The sequence below is a fragment of the Columba livia genome, chromosome 2 (genome assembly GCF_036013475.1).
Source record: "Columba livia isolate bColLiv1 breed racing homer chromosome 2, bColLiv1.pat.W.v2, whole genome shotgun sequence".
Lineage (NCBI taxonomy): Eukaryota > Metazoa > Chordata > Aves > Columbiformes > Columbidae > Columba > Columba livia.
This window is the reverse complement of record NC_088603.1, coordinates 98,541,510-98,568,123: the sequence shown is the minus strand read 5'-3', so window position 1 is coordinate 98,568,123 and position 26,614 is coordinate 98,541,510. Positions and strand designations below refer to the sequence as shown.

Genomic DNA, 26,614 nt, shown 5'->3' with positions numbered 1-26,614 from the left:
GTCACAGAATAATTTATGGGACTGAAGTCAAATCGTCTGCTCAAAACAGAGCTGACAGTGAATGCTGAACTGGTTGCAGAGGGATTTGTCCACTTGGGTCTTAAAAATCTCTGAATACAAAGATTCCCCCATCTCTCTGGGGAACCTGTTCCAATGCTTGAGTGCCCTCACAGTGAAAAACTTCTTACTTTTGTCAAGTAGGAAATTCCCATTTGAATTTATGTTCCTGCCAAGCACCTTCATAAAGGGCCTGATTCTGTCTTCTAAATAACCCCCCCTTAGGTATTGAAGGACTACTGTTAGATCCCCCTGACATTCCTTCTCCAGCCTGAGCAAGACCAGTTACCTTAGCAGCTCCTCCCATGGCAAGTTCTTCAGCCTCCTGCACATCTCGGCAGCTCTCCACTGGACTCGCTCAATGTCATCAATAGTTTTCTTGTCTGCAGTAACACAAAACTGGACACAATATTCTAGATACGGCCTAACAAGCATCAAGAACAAGAGAATAATCACTTCTCTTCATCTACTGGCTCTCTGACTCTTGTTAGTATAGCTCAGCTTCCTGTCAGCTGTCGTTGATGCCAAGGTACAGTACGTATCTTTAGCTTTTTGTCCACCAGGACCCCCAGCTCCTTTTGAGCAGAGCAAATTCCAGCCGTTCAGTCTCCTGTCTTTCCCACCGCCTAGGGTTAATCCATCCCAGATGCATGACTTGAAAGTTATCCTTGTCAAGTTCTTACATTTTATGGTATTTAACGATATAGCAGAGATGCAGTTAGCAAGTGCAAGATTCAGAACCGCAGGAAACAGTTCAAAGTAAACAAGAAATACAAGAGCTAAGAACATCAAAACTCAGCATGTACATCTGAATTAATGACCAGAAACAGCATGATGTTTACGAAGGACATAATTGCAGATCCATTGCAGTACACCCAATAACAACATTAGCTCTAAAACAGCCTCAAAATGCTATATGAACTCAGCTTTCTATTACTTTAAGATATGTGGGATATCTTTGAGCAGATATTTTATGGGAAGTATCAAAATACTTTTCAGAATATTGCTTTCTCAGTTTTGTTAAAGCCTATCCTAAACAAATACATTCAAGTAAACATTCAAAGACTAGACAGCCTCATTTCTGTAAACATACAGAAAAAAATAATGTATCTAAATATTTGTAGGCTGACATGAACCTTAAGAGCTTTGCAAATTTCCATAAAACAGCCACAGAACTTACATGGCTTGTCCAGCCATAAAACTGGAAATAATTTTTTTCTCCTGATTCCGAGTTACAGCCTCTATCCAATACATCTCATCCTCATTTATAATTATGTTCCTTTTAACCTAAAGCATCTGAAAGATGGAACAATTTCTTCATTGATCTAGTTCTTTAAGATAACAAAAAATTTAGTAAAAAACCTACTTCTAGTCAATTTTAGCTGTAGATTTCATTATTGGCATTACTCGTCAACCAAAACAGAAACTAAAAACTCAGCATCAGCAATGGACAGGCATAAACCTTACTGATGAGAAGAATTTTAAATCCATTTATCACATTATTTGCTTGGTTGCAATACAAACACACACATTTTCACAAAAGCTCAGGTAACACCTTATTTTTTTTAAATCATAATATGACTAGCAAATTCTCTACTTAAATCATTACATTAAAAAATAACAACAACAGCCCACAACCTTTACTCTACAAACCTATCAGGTATGCCAGTACATGCTTGGAACCACAAACATGCATGAACATGTTACTCAGTCCTGTTTTACAGTGGCACAGCTGACATTCATAGAGAAAAGAGAAATTGTCTTTTGATTGGTATTCAATTATATAATTAAGTCCTGTATTGATAACAAAAAAAGTTAGGAAATTTGCTGTTTGCTGAAACAAATAACCAGTGCTAGTTACAAAAGCGACATTCAAGGAAATCATTACTGCTGCATGCCAAACATGTAAATCAAGATTTTTAGAATCATCAGGTTTTTTTATCTTTTGGGTGTCTAAACTTCCTCAACATCAAAGGTACAAAACTGTTTTTTTAAGATGCTTTATATTTACCACATAGAACTTGACAATTTTTTTTTAAATCGTCTAATAAAATAATAGCAACACCTCTTTAGTAACTGTTTAGATGGGAATGTATCTTAATATATGCCCCTGTAGTTATTTTTCCTGTCCACTCCACTCTCCCCTTCACAGGATGGGCAGTTAAACTGCAAAAAAAGAGTAATGACCATCTAAGTCAAACTTCAGTTCTGTTACATCACCTTAGATTTTTTCTAGAGAATATTCTCAATATGTGGTGTCTACCCTAATCAAACAATATTCCAGGCCAAACCCAATGATTTTGCCACTGTCGGTCACTTTCCTACCGTACTATTGGGTACTCAGTGTAAACATAGGGAGATTTTATTACACATTACCTAATTTTACATTTTAAAAAAGATAATCATCACTCCTTAAAGGTGAACATCACACAAGCAATTACAGTATTAAAAGCCCTCACCAACTGCAGGTTCTGAATCTTTACACGTGTTAAGCTGTTCTTCCAAGGTCTGTCCATAAAACAAACACCTCTGGCTCAGTTTGCACTGTAAGAGAAAATCAATTTCATGCAATCCCACACCATCCATCTATCAATCAGTCTTCATGGTCTCAAGCCACATCACAAAAAACCCTCAAAAAGGAAACAAACTCCTGAGTTTAACCTTTGGCCTAGAGAAAATATGCTGAGAAATTCACACTTAAGTGAATCCATGCATACATACATACATACATAGCCTGACATCACAAATTAAGTCAGTTATTGAAAAACATTATCCCTCCAAACCTATTTTTACTCTTTGTATAGTATTTTGCTTGCAAATATTAAGTATTATTACAAAATACTACTGCAGGTGGAAAATACAATGAACAGAAATGACTTTCCAAAGACCTGCTAAGGTCTAGACATCACTTGTCACATTGTACCTGAAAACATTTTATTTCTTCAACTTTTAATTATTTATTTATTTTATTATTATTAAGCATTCTTACCATAATCAGGAAGTTTTATAGGTGTTTTCACTCTCTCCCCTGAGCCACATGCTGTTTTAACTGAAACAAACAAACAAACAAACAAAACCAGAAGCAGAAATAAAATTCTAAGTACAGAAACCAATTTGGTATGATAATGAATTAAAAAAACCCCACACCTTTGAGCTTTTGTTGACATGATAAAAAGAATTTATGTTTAGTTTTGAATGTGTTGTGAGCTCCTTTCAGCAAAAAATGCTTAGACCAGACAATAACGTAATTAATTTCAGGCAATCCAAGGAAGCAGGCAGAAAGGAAGAGTAATCAAACGACCAGTTAGCACACAATATGGGTTCAACCACACATCACAAAATTAAATTATTAGACAGCGGCTTAAATTATAAGTAATTATGGCTGAACTTAGTTTATATAGAAAACCTGCAACTAGGGAAAAGACTGATTGATTCACTACAGTACAAGTATCTTTTATTCTATGATGAACACAGCTTCATTTAGTAAATTTCGGGCCTACTTTAATCAAAATACATCACAGGAATTCAGTTTAAATAAACTGAACTTGAGGTGCTTAAACTGCCAGCCCACACGCTGCCTGCCAGGGTACGTGACACAGCCCATAACCTTGCTGTCTTTTTCAAAAGATCTGCAGCTATCCCCTCCCCAGTCAGATATATTTTTCTATCTACATATGGCACGTGATACAGCTGGAGCTGCAAAACCTTAAGAAAGGTAAGACAATCGCGTGATGTGATCTGGCACTGAGGAACCCAGAGAGTGAGAGAGACATCTGTATGAGATGAGATTGTGTCTTTGGGAGTGGAATACAGAGCACGTGAAGGAAGCAAATTGCTATTCCTTGAACAGGGGCTTAATGCACTCACTATAAGAAAACAAAAATAAGATTTCAGAAATTCAGAAAGCTCAGGATTTTACCACATGGAAATACATAAATAAATCAATCGCTAGCGGTGCTTGAAACACCAGCTAAGGGCAAATTTGAATTTTTTCATCTCTTGGATGATTCTCAACCCTGTTATTCTCCTGTTGCAAGTAATCTCTTACTGAAACATCAGATATTGTGAAGAAGTTGAGAAGATGGCTTACAATAAACCCTATAGAGAAGGTGGGAGTCACAAGGCTTCAACCTATACTACTGTACATTTGCTTTGATTGCAGAGGTAATCTTCATGAAAACTTTTCTTGAGTATTTAAGTTACAAACTTTATTGTGTTGATAACTGACGAAGCTGCCAGCTCTTTCCTGCCAATCAGATGTTGCTTAATACTGGCTGCATTACCACCACCTTTCTGAAACGAACTTAAGTACGAGGTCAGAAGAGTAAAAGAAGTAAAGTGTTAAGAAGATAAGTCTGCAAAGACTCTAATAACACTAATCATATTCTGGGCACTAGAACTCGTCAAGTTTTTAAGTGATCAACCAATCCTAAAAAAAAAATTAGAAAGAAATAAAAACACTGTCTACCGATTCACCTCTAAACATTTCAGGGCACCAAATAATTTCAGGGCCTCCAGTTCAGCAGCATCCAGCTGCTAAATATTAAATCACTTAAATTTCCTTTGCAATCCATACGAAAATTCCTGGATTGAGTAGGTGCAATACTATGTGTAGCTTGGGCCACAACTTTCAAACCAAATTCTAGTAGCAGCGTCCCATAGAAACCTGTAAATACATTTTGGTGCATCATGAAATGGAAGTAGGAAAACAATTAGGAACAGTTTCATTCCTTCTGGAACTAGACCAGTCCATAAAGACCTGTGGAAGGTTTAATAATATATTAAACCAATTAAAAATACTTTGTTTCAACTAATTAAGATATTTTAATATGCTCTTTAAAAAAAAAACAAATGTAAAGTAGATACAGAAAAAAAGTATTTCTACATGCTTTAATGAGCATTGTTTTTTAAAATATATTCTGAATCTTGAAGGTCTGTAAGGTCTTTAAGTATTTAAAGTTTCTCAAAACTTTAATGGAGATGATTTGTGTTATTGTGGCTAGTGCTTTTAATAAACTTTGTATACCTCTTGCTCATATTATTGACGGATTTCTGTAGGATTAAATAATTATGTCATTAAAGAACACAAGACAGGTCTTAAAGCACAGGTCTTGAGAAAGTCTTGTTTGTATCATAAGCAGCAACATTGGGGGAGGGAGAAAGGTGCATGTATAGAACACAGTAAAAAGAGAAAGATCTTGCACTTACCAATGCCATGAGCTTTCAGTGCTTTGTCAACCTAAGTTACCAAGTCATCAACCAACAAAGAAGAAAGACAGACACTTAAGATTCAAAAAATGAAATGCAAACATTTTATTATTTATAAAATAAGTTAGATTAACACTAACACCACAGAGCAGCTCAGGTGAATAGATAATTACATGAAACTTGAAAAAGGCATACATCTTTTTTCCTAGACTCTCTCTGATTTAAGTAATTCCACTTTGCATTTATTAACAGCCATATATTCTCATGTATTGTTTTTACTAATTTAGAACATGAGATAGAAAGTTGTAACAACAGTCTCTGACAGGACTAACATACAAAACTAAGTTCTATACTATTCCAGTAAATTAAATAGTAAAGCAACAAAACTAGCTAAGTATCTGAAAATGCACACTTTAAAATGACATTAAAAATATTTTTTAAACCCGTATTCTATTGCAAAATGAATCTGTAAAATCTGGCAAAAGGTGCATTCAAAAACTGATCTTACAGTCTTGTGTTTGAAGCCAAGGAAGTGAGTCTGCAAGTTTAATGCAGAAACACACCAGATCTTGCAAATCTAGGTTGAAGAGAAGTATTTCTATCATTGCACATAAAACAATTTAAAAAAACACTGATATAATACCAAAACAAATCTGCTATCAAAATATCAGTATATGTAAATTCTACAAAAGTACTATTCCTACAAACTAAAGCAGCTTTTAAAACTTTTCTTTAGGAGGCTCCAAGACCACCCAAATAGAGTAAATGAAAAGGAATCTCCACATCACATAAAAATTCCAGATGTCTCCAGAACCCTGCAGCTACCTCATAGCAGTTTTTTTCATGGATAAGTAAAGACAGATCCCAGATCTTCCTCATGAACTCCTAGGGCTGAACTAGAGACACGGCATAATTGTAACCAGCCAGTGCACCTGTCAAAGATGATCCAGTTCTCAGCGCTCCATCCAGACCAAGATACTTGCCCTCATCAGTTCAGAGCTTGCCTCACTCACATGCATATGAAGTTTTCCAATCACAGCTGGTTTATGCCTGTGCAGGTTCAGAACAGGAACAGATTAGGTTTAAATTCATGTGAATAGACAAAGGTAGTCTAAATATTTTCTCCTCCTCTAAAGAAACCAAGATCCTTAAAAACAACAATAATAAGCCTGAGAATCAGATATATTAGGATTTTTTTTTTTCTGAACAGGAGCTGCATTTTAGTCTTCCACTTTAAAATAATGCCTTTATTTAGAAACAAAATATTATTAAAATAATTCATTTTCATAAGTTGGTTCCTGACACAAATCCAACATGACAAAGAGAGCAAAAAAAGTTCAATTCCAGTGCTATTTATCATTATTGCACAGTAGGAAAAAAAAATTAAAAGTTGGTTTCGTCCAACTTTGTTCTAATAAAATTATTTTGTATTAGTTCCAATTTTCAGTAAGGAATACTTACACTGCAGTAGAAAGGGTTTGCTTGCTGCTTTATCTCAGCTTCAGGGCCCATATTTGATCTTTAGATGATAAGAAAACTCTAGGCAAATTGCAAAAAGATTGCAAACTATTATTTTAGTTTCACAAAATCATTCATATTCTTGATCCACCTATTTAAGGGTCATGCGTATTCCAATTTTACTTTGTGCCCCACCTTAACTTACATTCAACCTTTAAATCTCCAGGCGAATGATCACATTTTTAACTTGAGGGCAAAGCACAGCGTGGAAAGGAACAATTCTGCCCCAAGAGTTTAGAATCATAGAATCATTTCAGTTGGAAAAGACCCTCAGGATCATCGAGTCCAACCATTACCTAAGTCTAGCACTAAACCATGTCCCTAAGAACCTCATTTAAATGACTTTTAAACACCTCTGGGGACGGTGACTCCACCACTTCCATGGTCAGCCTGTTCCAATGCCTGACAACCCTTTCTGTGAAGATTTTTTTCCTAGTATCCAATCTAAACCTCCCCTGGCACAACCTGAGCCATTCCCCTTGTCCTATCACTTGCTACTTGGGAGAAGAGACCAACACCCTCCATGCTACAACCTCCTTTCAGGTAGTTGCAGACAGCGATCAGGTCTCCCCTCAGCCTCCTTTTCTCCAGGCTAAACAGCCCCAGTTCCCCCAGCCGCTCCTCATCAGACTTGCGCTCCAGACGCCTCACCAGCTTCGTTGCCCTTCTCTGAACTCTCTCTAATATTTCAATGTCCTTCTTATGATGAGGGGCTCAAAGCTGAACACAGGATTCAAGGTGGGACCTCACCAGCGCCGACTATAGTGGAAGCACAAAAGCAGCAGATTACACGCATCTCGAAAACCAAACTAATCCGAACTATTTCAAGCTTCCCGCCTTCTTTCCTGGGCTTGCAATGCACGCATGGACAGACGACACGCAACAGCCACCAGGCGCGCAGAGCCCGGAGTGTGCGCTTATTAAGAACACGATGGGGGTTTATCCCACTCCGGACCGCGGAGGGGTGGGGAGGGGCAAGCTGCAAACCCCACACGAACAAAGGCGCCCATAAAGCGAGACGGCCCCGGGACTGCCCGCCGAGGGACTGTGGTCTTGCCGACACTTCCAGCCCTGCCGGGAGGGGACAGACACTTGTTCCCGCAAGGAGCCGGGGAAACCGCAGGGCTGCCGCTGGCAGGAACTGCGTCGCGGGGGCCTGGGGGACTGTACGGTAGCGAGGGGCAGCAACTCCGCGGCGGCGGGAGGAGACGGGGGCGGCGGCGGAACGGCGCGGCATCCAAGGGCCCGCTGCTCGTCCAGCCGCCGCTGGGGGCGCTGGCGCACACGCGTGTGGCTCCGCCGGGTGCTATCGGAGGTAAAGCCCGAGCTGGCGTTTGCTCCGGTTGCACCGGGACTGGGGCGGGTGGGGCCGGGGGGTTCCCGTCCCGGGTTGGGGGCATGCGGGGCGCTGCGCTAGCCACGGGCGGCCCCGGAGCTCGGCCTGCGCCAGGTCCAGACGGCGCTGCCCACCTCCTTCCCGGCGGCCGCTGGGTGTTCGCTCCCCAGAACAGCCCCCTCGCACACACATACACACCCCGCACCCGGAGTGCTCGGGGTCCCTCGGGACGGCTCCTCCTCGCCGCCCGGGCCTCCCGTGGGGAGAGGCCGGTTGCCGCCCCGCCCGTGCTGCGGAGAGGCGGAAATCCAGCGCGGGGTTTGCGGGGAGCTGAAGCAGCGACCTGCCGGCGAGGAGGTGAGGGAGGCAGGCCCGGCCGCCCAGCGCGGGTGCGGGGGGAGGAGAGGGGAGGGAAGGGGAGGGGAAGGGAAGGGAAGGCGAGGCAGCCGGCGACGGCTCTCGGCGGTGCTTTGTTACGAGGAGGGAGCCACCAGGGAGCCGCAGGGTGGGCTTGTCCCCGCCGGCCCCGCGGAGCGCGGTCTCCGGGGCGCTGGGTGACAAGCGTGACCGCCCGCCGTTCCTCCCGCCGCGGCAGATGTCCCCGGATCCGCGCCGCAGCCTGCATGCCCGCCCTGGGTGGAGCGGCCGCCTTTTGTCGAGCCGGGACCTGCTCTCTCCTTTCTCGTTCAAGCAGAAGAGGAGCTAGCGAGGAAATTAAAAGCAAGCTCGAGTTGATGTTTGAGAAGTTCGGGTGCGGGAGAGTCTGGTAGGATTCCGGTGTATGCCTGTTTATTGATGAATTTCAGACAATCGTTTGAAATAACAACCTGCGTCCATTACCTTTCTTTGCACAAACTGCTTTGGATGTCCTCCATAGGTAGCGGGATGACCCGCTTAAAATATATCTCCGTGTGTGTCTAAAAAATGTAATATTATATAATTTTAAATACATTTGCGTGTGTATGTATATAAAATTTGCCAGGAGAAATTTTGGCAAAGTACCTTGAATTTTTACTAATAGTCTATTTTGTTCATTTGCTGGATGATCCATGATAACTATAAATTTGTATTAAAACATGGGGGTAAAAGCGCCCCAAAAGGTGTTTTTAATCTGTATGTAACACGATTTACATACAAATCTCATTCATATTTGTAATATGCACCTAATAACCTAGTGATTTCAAGTCTCGAGGTAGACAGGGTCAGGCCTGGAAGCTCTGTGAGGAAAACCCAGCATTTGAGGAAGAAGGACACTGTTTGCTGCTGGTTCTGTCATTCAAATGAAATGTAAACCTGTTGTTATGGCCAGTTTGGGTCATTGCATTCCATACCTTTCTTTCACCGTCAAACACTGGACGAAAAGGGCAGGATTATGATTTAATTCCAATGCTGCTAATTCATCTGCAATATAAATTGGATAAATAAATTTGCTCTGGTTTTCAGTCCAATTTTGTCTTTTTTTTTTTTTTTTATCCTTAACTATTTCTGTTAGTAATCCTTTTGGCATTGGTAAATTAATTTTTTTTTTTTTTTCACACCATAAGTGACCACAGTTTGCTAGCAAACTGTTTTCTTTGTGTTTGGTTAGTGTAACCTCAACATTTGGGTTACCATCATAACCTGCTCTTTGCATTTTCTTATGCCTAAAAAAAATATTGGGGGGACTGAAAATGCTCATACATACCAATCTGAAGTGTTTGTTTTTTTTTTTTTTTTTAATGGGCTTCCTTGCAACTGGTTGGAGTTTGGGTGTATCTTTAGGTGTATGCAAGCAAAATAATACATATATATATATATATTTATGAACATGTGCACTTTTTCACTTGTGTAATTCTTTTGCAAGATATTCTTTCAGCAGATCACAGCATATCCCTTATAGTCTTTAAAAGAAGAAAACCACACAATATTTCAAAGTAAAAATAAGGAGCTGGGAGATTTTTTTTTTTAATTATTATTTTAAAAAGATAAAGGTTTGTGTAACAGGACAAGCATTTAGGAGACTGATTTGTTTTAAGACAAGTTATGAATTGAGCCATGCCAGGAGAAGATACTTAGGATAAAGTACTTCATTACTGCACGTCTTGGGGCCTGGGCTCCTGTAACGGTGGGAGAAGCCCTCCATTCTTTGTTTCTTTAAATTTACTGTGCAACTGTCCTCATGTGCCTACACATTCCCAAATCAATCCTATTTACTCTATCAACTATACACGGTAAACTACTTCAATTTCAGCACAGATTGCTACATTCTAAATTATATCCTGGGCATATGTCCTGGAAGGATCTTCTAGCCTCAAAATGGAAATCGTTTGGGCTTGTGAGAGTCCTTTCTCATATTCTGCAGAGGAACCAGTGGGCTGCCAGAACATGATTGATATGCATAAAGCAAAAGAGGTGAATATAAACATATGGTGGTGTTTTACTGCAACTTCTCAGTATTCGAAGTTCTCTGACATCTCAGAGTGCTTTTTGTTCACCTAATTGAAAATGGGCTTTAATATATTGAAGCAAGCAGGCTAAGCATGTAAGAGCTTGAAAAGAATCTTCAAGAACTCTTATCTTCCGTGTAGTAAGTGCGTTAAAGTGCTTTTATGAGTTCTTGAGTTCTTTTATGTGTCCTAGATCATAATCCCAGCTTTTTCATGCAAAGGACACAAGCACAGTGCGTATGTGTAGGAAAAAACAGTTGGGAATGTGTATGGGGGAAGGGAAGACATATATTGTGTTCTCAAAGCAGGACCTAGGTTTCCATTCTTAAGTGTACAGTATTGGGGCTTATAACTGGGGATCTCAGATGCTATCACAGTAAAAAATAATAGTAATAAATGATAAAGTGGTAGGAAAGTGATACTTGAAGTTTTGCTGTGGCTCCATCCATGAAAGACGAGCTGTTATTATCCTAGTACATAGGTTGTTAATAGATACGAAATAATATTTGGAAATGTTTTAAATATTTACTAATATCAGTTGATCTCTGTCAGTCTGTGCAGCTAAATATTTAGCACCTGAAATCCAGAGGTCTCTGTACCATGGCTTAACTTTTTGAACTTAAGTCTCTGAAGTTCATGAAAATCCGTTGGTTTTCTAGTTAAAGGGATTTTCTACACACAAGCGTGACATTATTTTTGGTCTGAGACTCTTGCACCTTTTCAAAGCTAGAAATAAGATTTATGTGCATCAGTGAAAGGCAGAATCAGCCATTTCTGATCACCCAGAGGCTCCGATCCTGTTTTTTCAGGGTCACAAGCTATTGGACCTAATGACTTGCTGGTGGGGACTGCTTTTCATCCTGTTCCTTGGTGAAATAGAGGCTAAGAAAGGCTGAAGTGTTTAGTCCTAAAAATTTAATTCAGCAGCTGTCTAAAGCAGATCAATAGTCTGAAATGGTATAATAAGTACATAAGTGAAATAGATTAGTAGAGTCCATTTCATTATAGGTCTCTTATTTTACATGTTTCAAGAGCTGTTTCAAGGAGCAAAGTTGCTAGTTTTCAGTATCTCTTTGTTAGGATGTCTGTTTCTTTTTGGTTTATTTGTTTGTTTGGTTTTGTTTGTTTTTTAATTTATTTTTTGTTTAAGGAACTTCTGAAGCAGATGTTCTCTTCTGTCTATTAGAGCTATACATTATAACAATTGGTATGTGACACTTTTAAGTTTGTTTACATATACTTAGCTTGTTCTGTGAGATTATAGGTGTTTAAGAATTCCTGTCACCAACAGCTGGGGTGACTTAAGTTTTCACAGAGAATAATAAATAACTTGATACAGTGTGATGGAGGAAATGCTGGATCAGGGAACTGTCTTCCTGATGCTCAGCCACCCAGCTCTCTTCCTTCTTCCACCTTTGTCTTTCCTGCAAAATAGACAAGCTGTTCTGCAAGCAGCAGAACTAATAAAGTCGGGTTTGCTATGGATCTTTCCCTTTGTCCCCTAAATCCCATCTGCTGCAAAACCTCTACCTCTCCCACATCCTTATGACATCAGCATTCAGGAAAAGACAGCAGAATTGTAACTAGCCAGGGACCAGGGTGCTGGCTGCCCAATCCATATATGCCCAGTGATTGCCCAGTTGAGCAGTGCCACAAAGTACAAACGGAGTGTTTGTTGCCTCTTTTTCAGCAGGGGTACAACATATCTACTGCTACTGACTTAACACATTTAACTTAGACTATTACTTATTTCTGTTCACTTTGTTTCAGTTTTGCTATTCTAGGCTTTGTTCTACTGCTTCCTCTAGTCTTTGACTCTGTTGTTTTGCTGGGTTTTGTCATATTTCATGGGCTTCTTGAGAAAGCTCCTGTTCGTATGTTAGAGTTGATTTCTTATTTTGGTGTTAGCTTGTTTGATAGCTTTCTTTGTAAATATAAGTAGTTGTCTTAACTGAAAGAGGTGAGGATAAATGTAAGTACTAAGACATTTGGAGGAAAAAATTACAAAGATGGCACAAAAAGACTGCTAGTGCAGTGGAATTAAGGAAAAAATATTGAAAAGAGCAAATCTGATGGTAGTATCTATTGCATCTTCCAGAAATATTATGAGGGAAGAAGGAAACAGTGGGCAAAATACTAGAAAATTCATTTTGGGAGAGTCCTAGACTGTTAGGAATATAAACCAAGTGTCATATTGTATATGTTTCATCTCTGTTTTATTATTAAAATCAGAAGAAATGTGAGCTGAGACACCATTGCTCCCCCTTTTTCTGCTTAATCATCCAGAAATTTCTGCACAAAATTTAAAAGTAATCTACCCCTCCCCTATTGCGTATGTAAGTCCTAGGCTTGAGAATAGTTGTTACCATGGTGTAAGTATATAGAAGTGGCCATATTGGGTGAGTCCAGAACTCTTTTTTTAGCCTGGTCATTTACTTCTGGGAGTGACCAGCAGCATGAGTGCAAAGAAGAGTGCTGCACACACAGAGCTGGCAGTAAGAGAGAAGAACCTGTACATTCAGAGTGGTCTCTGTAGTTAATATTTTCTTGCAACCTTTGCTTCTTCTCAGTATTGTAATACTGGTCAGGATCCTGCTGCCTATTGGATGTCAAGTCAACGAGGCCTGAGCGGGGAGTAGAACCAACCCAACAGAACTCTTTAGAAAGAGAACTTCTAACTATCATTTCTGACACAACTTTCAAATATTGCAGATGGAGGAGGGGTATTAGTTATACACAGTCAGCAAGGACAGAAAAGGGTCTTTCGTGTACCAAACAAAACCCAAACCTGCTGGAAGTGGCTTTAGACTTAAACCTGATGCTGTCAAGAGCTGGTTTTAGGGACTTGCTCCGGAGTTCGGGGCTTTGAAAACTCCCTGGGTGACGCAAAGTGCAATGAATAGGAAAGCAGGTTATTAAACACAAGTTACTAAGTAAATTGAATCATAAGTATTTTGTATCAAGGCAAATTGTAACAAATTGAAGCGTCTCCTCCTTATGGTATGCTTCTGTAACTGTGTAGCCACTGAAGTCGAAATAGGAAACACGATGTAATTCTATTACATCTTACCTGGATGTTCCAATATATGCTGTAGAACTACTCACGAAGTATGAAAATGTGTTAGAATCAGTAGCTATGCTTAAGAGTTATTTGGTGAAACACAGTTCCCTGATACTGTACCCAGTTGTAATTTGTGATTTTCTTTTTTCTTTCATCATTGTTTTCATAGGATTTTTGGCTTCCTGGAGAAACGTTAGAAAATGCAAAACGAAATAATAAAGCCTGCTAAATACTTCTCGGAAGTGGAGAAGAGTGTGCTGCTTGCATTAGTTGAAAAATACAAATACGTGCTTGAATGTAAAAAGAGCGATGCAAGAACTATTGCTCTGAAACAACGTACCTGGCAAGCACTAGCTCATGAATATAATTCACAGCCCAGTGTATCACTGCGAGACTTCAAACAGTTAAAGAAATGCTGGGAAAATATCAAGGCACGGACAAAAAAGATAATGGCACATGAAAGGCGGGAGAAGGTAAAAAGAAGTATTAGTCCGCTTATAAATACCCACATCATAGGGAAAGAGAAGATTGCCAGCATAATGCCTGAGCAAATGTACTTTTTGCAGAGCCCACCAGAAGAAGATTCTGAATATCAGCCTGATGCTTCTAGTCAAGGTATAAATGTTGCTGTAATGATGCAAGTGGAATTGTTTCGTATGTGATTTTGCCAGTGATTCTCATCCAGCTGTCTAAATCTCCCCACTTAGCTGTGACTGCTGGTTATAGAAAAGTAATTTCAGAGCTATGATATTACAAGACTCCCTATTGTATTTCCTGAGGTTTTGCTCAATTTTTTTTCATCAGTTTTTGACATATCTGCTACTTTGTGGCGAGCATCACAGCAGCTATCATGCTGGCTTTCCAGAGGACTGTCCCTAGGATAATTTGATCCTTTATAAAATAGTGTTTTGTTGGGAAAAGGTTGTCTGAGCACTTTTTAAAAAAAAAAAAAAAGCCACCACCAGCAAATTGATACACAATTGTCTGCTGCAAGAGTTCCCTGTAGGTCTTCCCTCCTTTGTTTTCAAGAAGGACTAAAAAGAGTATGTAGAGCCACATTTCACACCGCAGTCCATATTGGAGAATGGCCTTTTTGAAGAAGTTGAGCACCACATTCTTCTTTGTTTGACAAGCATACACAGAAGGAGTAATCCAAAACCACAGAGGGAGGGTGGCTACAGCATCTTCTTGCAAATTTTGTAATATCAGGATTGCAAATAGAAGAGTGTCCTTGCTCAAATGACAACAGTAACTACATTGTTAGACAACATTCTTACAATGTCTTGTTCATAATCGCATTCAACATAAGTAGTAATCACGATTCGCAAATAAATGTATTTTGAGACCCTTATTTGCAGCAGTTACTATTTTATTCCATGAGTAGTTTCTCTTATTTCAGTAGAATTGGTAGAACCTTCTCAAAGTTAGAGTAGTATGATTTTTCCCCAAAAAACATACCACTGCACTTACAGCATATACAGTAGCAATAACGAAGGAATAAATAGTAGTCTTCCTAGTATTCCCTCAGTCTCTTGGTATTAATGTTGTTGCAGCTCTTCACCTGAGACTCAGATCTTTCATAAAAATGTTGCAAGTCACATATGGATTTGGCTTGAGCAGCTGCATTAAGGTTCAACTCCAGGCTCAGCCACATAAATTTAAGTGTCTGCTTATAAATGTCTGTGTGCTCTTTAGTGTTTTGAGCTCCCGTTATAGCCATGGAGGTCTATCAACAGAACTCAAAGTGTTTCAGTTCAGACCATTATGTCTGTCGTAATCTGTAACAGAACTGCGTTATGCAGTGGCTTCTGTACTATGATACAGAAGCAAAAATTTCAGATGTGTGAACCAATAACAGTGTTATCACAAGTTCATGTTTCTTGAGGGAGAATAATGGAATGCTATAATACTTTTTCCTCTTATGTTTTGCAGAGTCATTTGTTGTCTCAAATAGAGAACTCTGTGATGAAGAGAAAGAACTGGTACATTTCCCAGTATGTGAAGGTACCTCTCAACCTGAGCCTTCGTGTTCTGATGTCAGAATAGCAGCAGATAAGAACTACAGAAGTAAAGCATCTCAGGAAAGTGCTCTAAAAAAGATGCATGAAGAAGAACATCATCAGCAAATGTCAATTTTGCAACTGCAGTTAATCCAAATGAATGAAGTTCATGTGGCAAAAATACAGCAAATAGAAAGAGAGTGTGAGATGGCTGAAGAGGAACACAGAATAAAAATGGAAGTGCTAAATAAAAAGAAAATGTATTGGGAGAGAAAACTGCAGACCATCACAAAAGAATGGCCTGTATCATCCTTTAACAGGCCCTTTCCTAATTCACCGTAGAACATAAAGGGGCAGAGAGTCAGTTTGATTGAGCACATTTATGAGTAACGTGCACTGGAAAGGTTTTCTAATGTGAATGTACAGTGACAGGATCAGTACCTGGCTGATAGTGAACACACTTTGACTCTTAACATTTAGGGAAACAGACACAGAGGCCACCAAGGGGAAAACCTTATTGTTCATTTGTAGGCAGTTCTGATTTGTTTAACTTTTAGACATGCACAGTGTTCTAAAATGTGAACATATTTTTCCCTCTCAAAATACCTGCGAAATTTAAGGTACTCTGGGTATTCTTACATTGGATGTTCTTAAGAGAACTTAACAGCTTTAAACATGAGGTTATACTATTTATTTTTATTTCTATCTCTGTCTCTTCCAATCTATAATTTCCCAAATGAAGGCATGGCTCTGTGTTGCCCTCTGCTATTGAGACAAAAGGTGATTGACAGGTATTGGTTGGATACTTATGCTGGGGCTTAGAAAACAAAACAAAACCAAACCAACTTGTCTGTGGTTAATATAGTTCATAACTTATTCTTCATAGAAGATGTAAAAATGAAGAAAATAGCAAAAGGACCACTGTAGTAACCGTGCCCTGTATTTGTGAAGAACAGTAATATTTTCCAGCTCACTGGCTGATTGAGAGAACAGTTGTGGATTTGGCCTCTGGTTGTTTGAGCCTTGACCCTTAAGAAGTTGGAAAGAAAGGGACTTTTTCCTCAAAAGGCGCTGTGCTTGTCCTCTCTTTTCCAGGCCCATCTCATATCCAAGTAGAATACGGAAATAGGAGGGATGCATGCTGCTGCCAGTGCTGTGTGCTGTTCACCTGGAGCCATTCTAAGGGGAAGAGCTTTTTAATAATTCATAAAGCTCTTGAAATGTCACAAGCCATCCAGTCCATTGGCAAAGTCTCCCTCTTTCCCCCCATGCAATACCTTATGGCATAGCTGGAGTATTTCAGCCTCTCCTGAGCTGCAAGAAGACTCAGATGCTTCCTCTTTTACCTTCATGTAGGATGGGAAGCAGTTCAAGGGAATCATTCCTGTCTTGGAGCACTGTTATGTTTTGTTCCATCCTGCAGGTTCTGATGGTGTGTTTCTCGCCTTTGCTGTCAGTGAGGGGTAATGGACATGATTTGTAATAAAGCATTCACATGAAGGTCCCCACAAAGTTTGGGGACCCAGAATAGTAGATGGTAGGAAAGCACAAAAAAAAAAAAAAAAAAAAAAAAAAAAATCCTTCCCCAGGCAATTATTTAGTCTAGTGGCACAAGGCTTAAGAAAATGTGAAATACAGCACTCCATGAAGATTCGTAAGAACTTCTGGAGTGTGAAAACCTGTTTTACAGGAAGGTGTACAACCACCACTTGGAGCAGTGAGAAAAATGAAAAAAACATAAAGTTTCAGGGAAAAAACCGAGTATCCCATTGTTCAATAAAGTATTTTCAGATCATGATTCACGAGGGCACGTCCGTATGGTGAGCAACATATTCAAATCAGGGTATGTTACAAAACATACATTCCCAGTTACTCGCCCATCTCTTCCCTGGATGTTCTTTCTGGTAGTGTGAGTTTCTTTCGGTTTTCCTTTGGATTTTTGTTTTCTTTTTGTGTGTGTGTGTTTCTGTTTCTTGAACTGCTTTCCCTGCTGATGATTCATCTCTGCAAGCACTGCCACTATCAACCACAGTACTCACTGTGGTTAACGCTGTGGTACATACATTCACTGTGCTAACACCAGCAATCACAATGGGGGTGATTTATTGCAACTTATTTTATATGACAGAGAGAAAAAAAATTTGCAGAGCTGCTGCAAGATCAGAAGTAGGCCATGTATGAAATCTGAAGACAGATCTTTTTGACAGCAAACTCAGTTTTCTTACAAATTGGATGTGTAAAGGAAGCACAGGACTTCCAAACAAGGATATATTTAAGGACGCTTTTTTTGTCTGCTGAATGGAAACACTATTGGACCGTAGGACAATGATGTATAACAGAAGTAGAGGCAAAAGAAAGAAGTAAACAGGAGTAAGAACCTTTTTGTTCTGAGGTTGCATTTTGTGGTCCGCAAGATGAGTCAGTTATTTGAGCAGTTATGATGATTGTTCAGGCACCATCCAGAAAAAAGGTAGGAAAGACATTTCTCTTAACCAGTGATGGGATTGCTTCCACACTGCTTCTAAGTGAAAGTAATTTGAAACTATGAAATTGAAACCATGTACGTTAAGGTGTCAAAAGGTGACGGATGGAGACAATTTCAGCACTGTGAAGAGAGCAAGAATGGAGAGACAATCCAGTTATAGATAGCCCTGTGAGAAAGAATGAAATAGCCCAGGGAGAATCTTGTGGTATGTGAGACAAGGATAGTTTTGACTCCTGAAAATTATACTATTGCTTGTGAAAGATTTTTTTTATTTTTATATTAAAAGGTCATTTAAAATATGCATGGTTTTGGACTGCACTAAGTGAGAAATGCCTTGCATTTTGGTATATATACTTGTCCTGAAACGAAAAGCTACAGTTCTTAGGCTGAACAAAGGAGTCTTTTAATCCAGGTTCTATTTAAAAGAAAGAAAGTTGCAGGTGAAAAATTAGAAAAAGCCAGGATGAAGATGTGAAAGAAAGAATGATCAGTAGAGGAAGAATGGGAATGTCACACCTAACACAAAAGATATAAGATGCTTTTGTGATACAGGTAATAGATGCCTTACTGGTGACACAGGCTGTTGCTTTCCCATCTGTCACTGATGGTTGGTTGCTGTAAGGTTGGGTGATAGACGCAGAACAATGTAAAAGATCAACAAGATGAAGTAATGTGTCTCTTTGCTAGGCTTTGACTTCTCCAGCTAACGGCTTTATAAATTGATCTATGTGGTGGAGTTTAAATTACTTGAGAAATGTGGAAATCTTTTTAATTATTTATTCTGCTGATATGGTTTAGCTTTTCTTTTTTTTGACTTTTCTATTTAATATAGGCATCTCAAGCAGTATGTCCATTTCTTCCTCTCCCTGTCTTCTAGCTTACATCATTCAGATACTTTCACATCATTGTGTTTTCCTGTTAACCATTTGGCCAAGCTACGTAGGTTATTTTCACAAGGTTTTTTTTCGTAGATAAACTACAGCAGTATTTTAAGAAGAACAACATACACGCTTTTCTCTGGATTTGTTATACAAGTTGTCGGCAAGAATGAAATCAAAAGATATTCTGGGTAAAATGATCCCTGCTTACCCTCAAAAGAAAAAATACACACTAGCCATGTTGTGACCATTGTTTTCAGCCTCTATGTTCTTATGTTCTATGACCTTCTAGCTAAAATGTGGTGAATTCCTTTACACTCACAAAAATGACACTGGCCTGCCTCCAAGTGCTGTCTCTTCTTCAATATCATCAAGTTTGTTATCTGATATAATCTTTATTTATTGTTTTGTTCTTCTCTGTTTCTTCCTTATGTCTGTGTTCCCCCTTAATTTTTCAACCAGCAATATGAGCAGGGAATTCCACCCAGAACTATGTGGTTTGCTCTTTCCTTTTTCTTGCCCAGATTGTCTATTGTCGCAACAACTGACCATGAACTAGGTGCTTCTCACAGTCATCATCTTCCCGTTCCACAGAAAGCAAGTTTAGTAAGCCTTTTCTACACAGCTGCCCAAGCACTCTGGGTTCTGTGCACAGGCTCGTAACATATCTGAGGTTTTTGAAGAGAGATTAGTGTAGAGAAAGGGCTGTATAGAGAGGAGCACTTTCTTCATTCCAGCTCCCCATAGTTCTGAGAGGACAGTCTATGTTAATAGGCTGTTCAGGGAAGTGGTGGAGTCATCATCCCTGGAGGTGTTCAAAAGGCATTTAGATGAGGTTCTTATGGACATGGTTTAGTGCTAGAGTTAGGTTATGGTTGGACTCTGTAATCCTGAGGGTCTCTTCCAACCAAAATTATTTTATCTATGACTACAAAGTCATTAATCAGGAACAGAGCTAATGCAGGATGCTGAAGCTGAATAAGTGGTACCGATTCTTCATAAATCCTTGGGGTTCTGCAGATGTTAGGTCTGGGGTTTCTTCGTAACAAAGTTCCTTCTTTCTAGGTAGTGGAAGAGTGTCAGCGGAAGATTTTCATAGATATTTCCTCAAGACTCTTACCTTGACAAATAACGCATCCTGCAATGTACTACACTACTTCCTTCAACAGCCCGCTCTATCACAGGAGCAAGGGATCTTGCTACTTACCACTGATCTTCTCTGTGATGCTCCTTCCTACACTGCAGAGACGTGTTTAGCCGGGGCTGAAGGACACAGCCCTGCTGAGCAGCCAGTGCCCAGAGACACTGCTCCTTACAGAGCAGGTACAGCTGGGCACTCAGACCACGGGGCTGAGGTAGTCCCGTTGTAGCCCTGTGACCAGAGGAAGGAAGGGTGGCTCAGTGCTGCCCTTTTCAGAGTCATAGCTCATCTAGTGCAGCTGAGAATGTAGTCTTGACTTCTGTTCAATGGTTGTTTATCTTCGTGTGTTTCCAATACCAAATTTTAACCGTCTCCCAAGGGTTTGTATGATTACATAGGTGTTTTCAATGATCTTTTGCAGACGTTTTTCTGCTGGTTGTAGTTAAAGTGGCTTTTATGATCTGTCCTCCTTCTTCCTCACTTGCATTACAATGCTTCCAGTTTCATTCTGAATTTCTGTGGTTATGGTCCATACAACCCCACATCCGTGCAATATCGTATTTTCAGGTATTTTTCTCATAATGACATTGAAACAATAAACAGCTACACATTTATCTATTGTTACTCTGAGAGTAGGGGAATTACATGTCAATCTTAAAATAACATTTTAAATGGATTTTTTCCATGCAAGTAAAACCCCTTACAAGTAGTCCTGTGATTTCATATTTTGAGCTAGCTTGTTGGAAGCTATTTTTGTAAAAAAAAACCTGATGCATCTTAGTTATTTTTATTAGATAATTGCCTGTCTTTTCATATTATTTTTCTGTTTCTTCTCAAAGCAGCTGACTGTAAACTCACATCATCACTGTTCCTGAACTTTGTCTCTAGTTAGATACTCAGAAACATTTCCGTACAAAGTAAGTACTACTGTGTACTAAGATTAATACATTTAGGCTAATAAAATAAATCAAGTAACAAGATGATAGGATAATATGCAGTGACTGTCAATATAATTTTGAAAGCGCTACAGAAGAATTCTCTGTACATTTGATAAAAAGAAAGAACTTTTTTTTTTTTTGGCATCTATAAGAATAGGATAATATATTTTTACAGTGAAAACAAGTAGTGATCTCTGTTTCAGTTATCACAGATTAACTTCTGTGCTGCTGATTTACAAGGTACTTTGCTTCATAGATATTTTTTAATTTTTTTTTGGTCATGGGATTGCATAAACCAGATTGATTCCCTTATATGTAAAAAAGTGCACACAGAAGCGTGGACAGATTCCTGGACCTAAAACAAGAGCAATAAAATAGAAAAGTACTAGCTGTGGCTCTGAATATTTTACTGTTCTGGTGGTGAAAGGGTTAAGCATCCCACATCATCAGTCATGTTAATAACCCTGAACAAATTAAAAACTCGCAAAGACAAAAATAAAAGGGCCGGTGTGGTTTTCAAGGCCAGTCAGAAGTGAAGACAGCTCTTGGCTGTCCTAAGAGGTAACACTGTCACGTATGTTGAACAAATCCCCTGCACGGTCTTCACCTTCCCTGGTCACTGTTTCCTTTGAGGCTCTGGACATCTCCATCATACCATTCACAGCTCCAAGTGCCTGACAATAAGAAAAGTAACCATGTCAGGTAGGAATCCCACTAGAGTTATTAGACCTCACTCTTGACTAAATTGAAGTTGGACAGTTTTCTGTGACTGCACTATCTAGACACACATCCTACACACTGTGGAAAGGCACGTGAAATTTGTCCAGCATCTAGTCTGCCAAATGGCATAGGCAAGGAAAAGGAGAAGGAAAAGAAAAAGGAAAAGAAGGAAAAGGAAAAGAAGGAAAAGGAAAAGGTTGTCCACCACATGGCTGTAGGTTATAAAACTGTTGAGGACATGTGAGTGCATCTCACTGGATGGTCTTTAACCTCTTTAACAATAAGAATCAAGAAATATTTTTGCCAAATCTTCTAACTCATCCTAGTCTAGATTTCCCAACCTGTCAAAACAGTCGCAGGACAAAAACAAAAGGGGAAAAATATTAAGCAGTCAAAATAGCTAGAAACAATCTGTTGCCTTCCTGATGAAAGGATGGCTAGATAAAAAGTTACACTACATATATAGAGGGAAATAACTCCCTAATGTAACAGAAATAAAGCAAGATTTTTTTAGATAGTCCTTATTTAATTTATGTGGGGTTTTTTGTTTTTTGTTTTTTTTCAAATGTGGATTGAAATTGTTGGTTTCCCTTTTGTTATTCAGTCCAGCTGCAGAATAGTTGTGTGCTTCAGTTTCTGACCAAATGTTAGAGCACCTCATTAATCAAATCTGTTTGGCAAGAGAGCAGAAGTAGGTTTGTATTCAACACAACTTGAGATTGATTGTATTCCACAAGTCTTCAGATATTTATTCTCAGATATAAGAGGCTGTTCTTGGACAGCTGTGAATCTGAAACTGGCATTATACACCAATTTAATAGTAATTTATTGTTTATACGGCATTAATGAGGTGACATAAGCTGCTCAAGCTCTGCCCATTACTTGGTCACATAAAAGTCCCTTCCCTTTTCTTATCATTATACCCTGAAATAATGTATAATACTAAGCCACAAATGGACCAGCTGAATCACCCATACGAATTCCTGCCATGCATTCTGTACAGTATAATGCAGCGAAAAATAACCTCCTGCTTCTGTTTGATTATGGAGTTTTGAAATTTTGACCTGATATTCTCACTGAGGCTTTGCTAAAAATTATTCTGTTCCATTCGACACCTGTGTGTTCTCACAGAACTCTCCTTCAACCCAGTGAACCACGTGGCTTTACAACTTTTGAATATCAGCCCTACAGACTGTATGAAGTCTGAATTGAAACACACATAATAAATCCCATTTATCTGAAAAATATCTTGTAAATGCTCTCACATACTGAGAGTCTGAAAAGTACAAAGTAAGGAGGTGATGTGATGGATTTGGTATTTAAACTGGGCAGAAATTTTGGCAGGCTGGAAGTTATCAGTGCTGACTTAATAAAGAGGTTCAACCTCTGCTTAAGGAACAAAAACATCCAATCCAAATATTGCCTTATCTCCAACTTTCCATCTAAAATTAGGTGAAATTACAAGTCCTTGCCAAATAAAGCAACAATAGTTTCCAAAATGCACTTGTTTCCTTTCAATTATTGGCTTGCCTGAGGGCTCAGAGGCCAGACTGGGCTTTATGTTGTGCTCTGTTGGTGGCTGATAGCATTTAAAGAGGACTTCCCATGCTGATTTTGTCCTGTTCCTCCTGAATGCAAGGGTCCCACTTGGATGGTACTGGTCAAACCATCACAAGGGGCTCACACTCACAAGTTGTCTGGCACTGACTCCCCATACCTTTTCTGATTATCCGATCAGAGGTGGTGGATAAATACTAATAAAAAATGAAGGGCTGTGGCCAGCAGGAACAACCATCATTGCTAACTGTGTCACTGCAGTACCTTGTCACGCTGACAAGGTGGCAAATTTAGAAGTACAATCAATAAACAGTTGGAACGGTACTTTGTCTCAGCCAATTACAACACTGTCTTTTGGGGTCTATCTTGCTTTAACTCCTCTTGTAGTCTGATAAATTAATTGCTTCCTTCCAGTTTATGCTTGCACAGTCCTGCTGAAGCCAATAGATTTCTCTGCATGTTGCCGTGGGTTTGACAGAGAAGTGTAGATCCCTGCTCTCATTCTGGTCCAAATGCCACAGCTACCAACTCTGCTTCTGTAAATCCAACACTGTCAGGGGGCCAGGCTGACAAAACAAGGCATGGGAAAAGTCTGACTTGAACTTAAGCCCTTCTCCTACCCACAGCATAGACATAAGTGGCTCAAACCCCATGGCACAGCAAGCTCAAGCTTATATCCCATCACAACTTAAAAACCAAGTATGGACATAGTAACAGCAGTGGGTTGCTTTGATCTCTGAAAACAGCTTTGGGTGGTAAGCAACTGGGGTTTTTTAGTTGTTGTACATTAAAATCTTACAAATCATGGGACAGGTTAAAATTAAACCTGCTAGTGTTCAGCTAACAAGAGCAATAAATTAACACAGCTTCAGTCTGAAAGATTCAGTTTTCTGTTAGGATTTGTTTGGCTGGTATATGGTTAATATATCATACAGACATGGTCTCACCTTTCTTGCTTGTAAAATCTTTGCTACTTTCATCAAATTAGTTCGCACTCTTAAATAAAAAAATAAAGCCAACTCTGTTAATCCATCCCCAGTTAGACAGATGCATACACTCAAATGAACAATAGATCAAATATTTTTGTAATATTTCATATTTTCAGCTATATGTGGGCTTTTATGTTTATTTATACTTTCCACTTGTTAATTTTTTTTTTTCTCTCTGTAGAGTCTAAGGTTAAAAATAATGAGAGGTCTGATCTTCAGCTTGTCCTGACATTTTATATCCATATCAGGGAAAGTTCTGGTAATCCATAAATGCAAATACAGAGATATTGAGATCTGCTCTACTTTCCAGAGCACTAGAAGGCGTAGCCCTGACAATACGTTTCTTGTTCTGGTTGTGTTTCTGAACTTCCACTCACAGCACGTACCAGCCCTTTAGCCACCAACTGGTATCTGGCCGCACTGGTGGAGTTACAGGGTCAGCTTGTCAGAGGTGCTGAGCCACTGTCTTCAGCAGGGGTCATGGTGAGTCAGGACTTCGGGGCAAAACGGGCTCTAGAAACCATGGGTAGGATTTTCAACAGAGCACTCTCAGATCCCACCAATTTCCAGGGAGCACTGGACCCTCACTTTCCCTGGGCATCTTCTGGAATTTCCAGCCTATGAGACTACAAGTAAAAAAATATGGGTTTTGCTTATAAAAAACAATTGCATCATGGTTTTCTTTAACATTTTTTCTTCCTATGATCTTTGAGTGACTTGTTTTGTTAAGTGAGTAAGAACTTCTATTTTCCAAAAATTCATGCTGTTTTGCAGATGCATTTTTACAATATCCAACAAGCAAAAATGCTTTAAGAGCTTTTTTTTCCCCCCAAAATGTGTAATTGCCATCTCTGCCAGTACTACCATCTTGTGATGGTACATCATGTTGACTATATTTTGAGAAGTCTTACTGGCCAGGTTTTTAGGAGTCTTATCTTTCCAAGGGGAAAAAGTAACTTTCACTTTAATTTGGCAATGGCCCAGGGTATTTTTCAAGGTTGTTGCCAGACTTTCTCTCTCCACCACCACTTTTTCTTATCCTGCAGAAGGTTCCCTTATATTGCATGTATATTCCACCAGCACTGGAATTGCACCTGAATTCCTTTGGTCAAGGAGACAACAAGGATCCTCTGAAAACCTCTGAAAGAGATAACCTTTCCATGTGTGTTCAGGGGGCTCAGGATCACTGCAGTCTAAATGCAGAGGCACTGAAAATCAGATCTCTAAATTATTGCCAGCACAAGAGCTTGAGAATCTCAAGCAGAAGCTTGAATCTAGGTGCTCCTCTTTGTCATTTTTGTATAAGTGGTCAAATAATTAGGAAACCACTCTTTCTTTACACTGTGTTGTATTTATTATGTGACATTAGATTCTGTTGTATTTTAACAATGTATAAAATTACACTGTGCAGTGTTTGTGCTTATAGTCAGTGAGCATCTAAAATTGAACTAGCACTTAAGTATTGGGCTATTTGTCAAAAGATACTTGAAAATGTATACACTCCTTCTGATACTAAATATTTCAATGGAGTATTAGATGGTACCTCTTGTGGTCTTTGCCTTTTATTAACAACAGTTTCTGGGTTTTGCTTTTTAAATTGCACTAAAAGCTGTATATTATTTAAGATTCCCTTTTTAGCTGAACTGTAGGCACTAGGCTAATCTGATTTTCCTAGCATGGTGTCAGCTTCAGTCATCTCACCTGCTGTAAAGTGTTAGTTTAGTATTGTAGTGCCTCAAACACCACCAAAGCTATTTCTGCCTGCACAGAAGTTGCTTCTGGAATTGCACATTTTTTTTAAAAAAAATTGTTACTGTTGTTTTTAATTGATAAATAATGCCCACATTACAGTTTGGATCTCTAAGGAACTCACAGTATATCTGAGTCCTTGGAAATGTGAGGAATTGGTTTTCATTATCTTTATTGTGTAGCTAATTTTCATAGCAAATTCTTTGTTTTTTCTACAGAAACGATGAGTAAAAGGAGACAAAAGCACAGCTCAAAAATGTATACTTTCTGACAATTGGGGGTGTGTGAAATGCAACAATAAGTACCATTGGAGGAAGAGATTAAATAATTGTCTAAGCGAAGGGAATCTACTGTATGTTTGAAGCTCACAGAGTATGTAATAAGGATGACTAACTGTACATTTTAGTGCCTTGTTTCTTGTAAAATGTTTAACCATAAATTACTAAACATAAATAATTAAGAATTTCTGAGAAAATGTATCTAAAGATTGTTAATAGAAATTGTATATTCACAGAAAGGTCAATAAATCATCAACTATTGTTACACATTAA

General features: G+C 39.1%; 1 protein-coding gene and 1 long non-coding RNA gene across 6 annotated transcripts in view; one reads left to right on the top strand and one right to left on the bottom strand.

Moving 5' to 3' along the window:
- Positions 1 to 8,379, bottom strand: part of LOC110363213 (uncharacterized) — a 25,740-nt gene extending 17,361 nt beyond the window's left edge. The window contains exons 1-7 of one of the 2 annotated variants that reach the window (XR_002421140.2): positions 7,534 to 7,778; positions 6,727 to 6,804; positions 6,198 to 6,315; positions 5,266 to 5,296; positions 3,047 to 3,106; positions 2,517 to 2,601; positions 347 to 440 (exon numbers count right to left, since the gene is read on the bottom strand). This is a non-coding gene — a long non-coding RNA (uncharacterized LOC110363213). Of the gene's footprint in view, positions 1 to 346; positions 2,602 to 3,046; positions 3,107 to 5,265; positions 5,297 to 6,197; positions 6,316 to 6,726; positions 6,805 to 7,533; positions 7,779 to 8,253 lie in introns of those variants that run through there. The other variant, XR_010470388.1, reaches the window with a different exon arrangement.
- Positions 7,965 to 26,614, top strand: MSANTD3 (Myb/SANT DNA binding domain containing 3). Of its 4 annotated transcripts, XM_065052946.1 has the most exons (4): positions 8,526 to 8,885; positions 11,696 to 11,752; positions 13,776 to 14,221; positions 15,539 to 26,614. In XM_065052946.1, the coding sequence occupies exons 3-4, from the start codon at positions 13,807 to 13,809 to the stop codon at positions 15,946 to 15,948; spliced, it is 825 nt and encodes a 274-aa protein (XP_064909018.1). In that variant the 5' UTR covers positions 8,526 to 8,885; positions 11,696 to 11,752; positions 13,776 to 13,806; the 3' UTR covers positions 15,949 to 26,614. The 4 variants fall into 4 exon arrangements, with proteins under 4 accessions (XP_064909019.1, XP_064909017.1, XP_064909018.1 ...); XM_065052947.1 differs by lacking the exons at positions 8,526 to 8,885; positions 11,696 to 11,752 and adding an exon at positions 7,965 to 8,098; XM_065052945.1 differs by lacking the exons at positions 8,526 to 8,885; positions 11,696 to 11,752 and adding an exon at positions 8,076 to 8,476.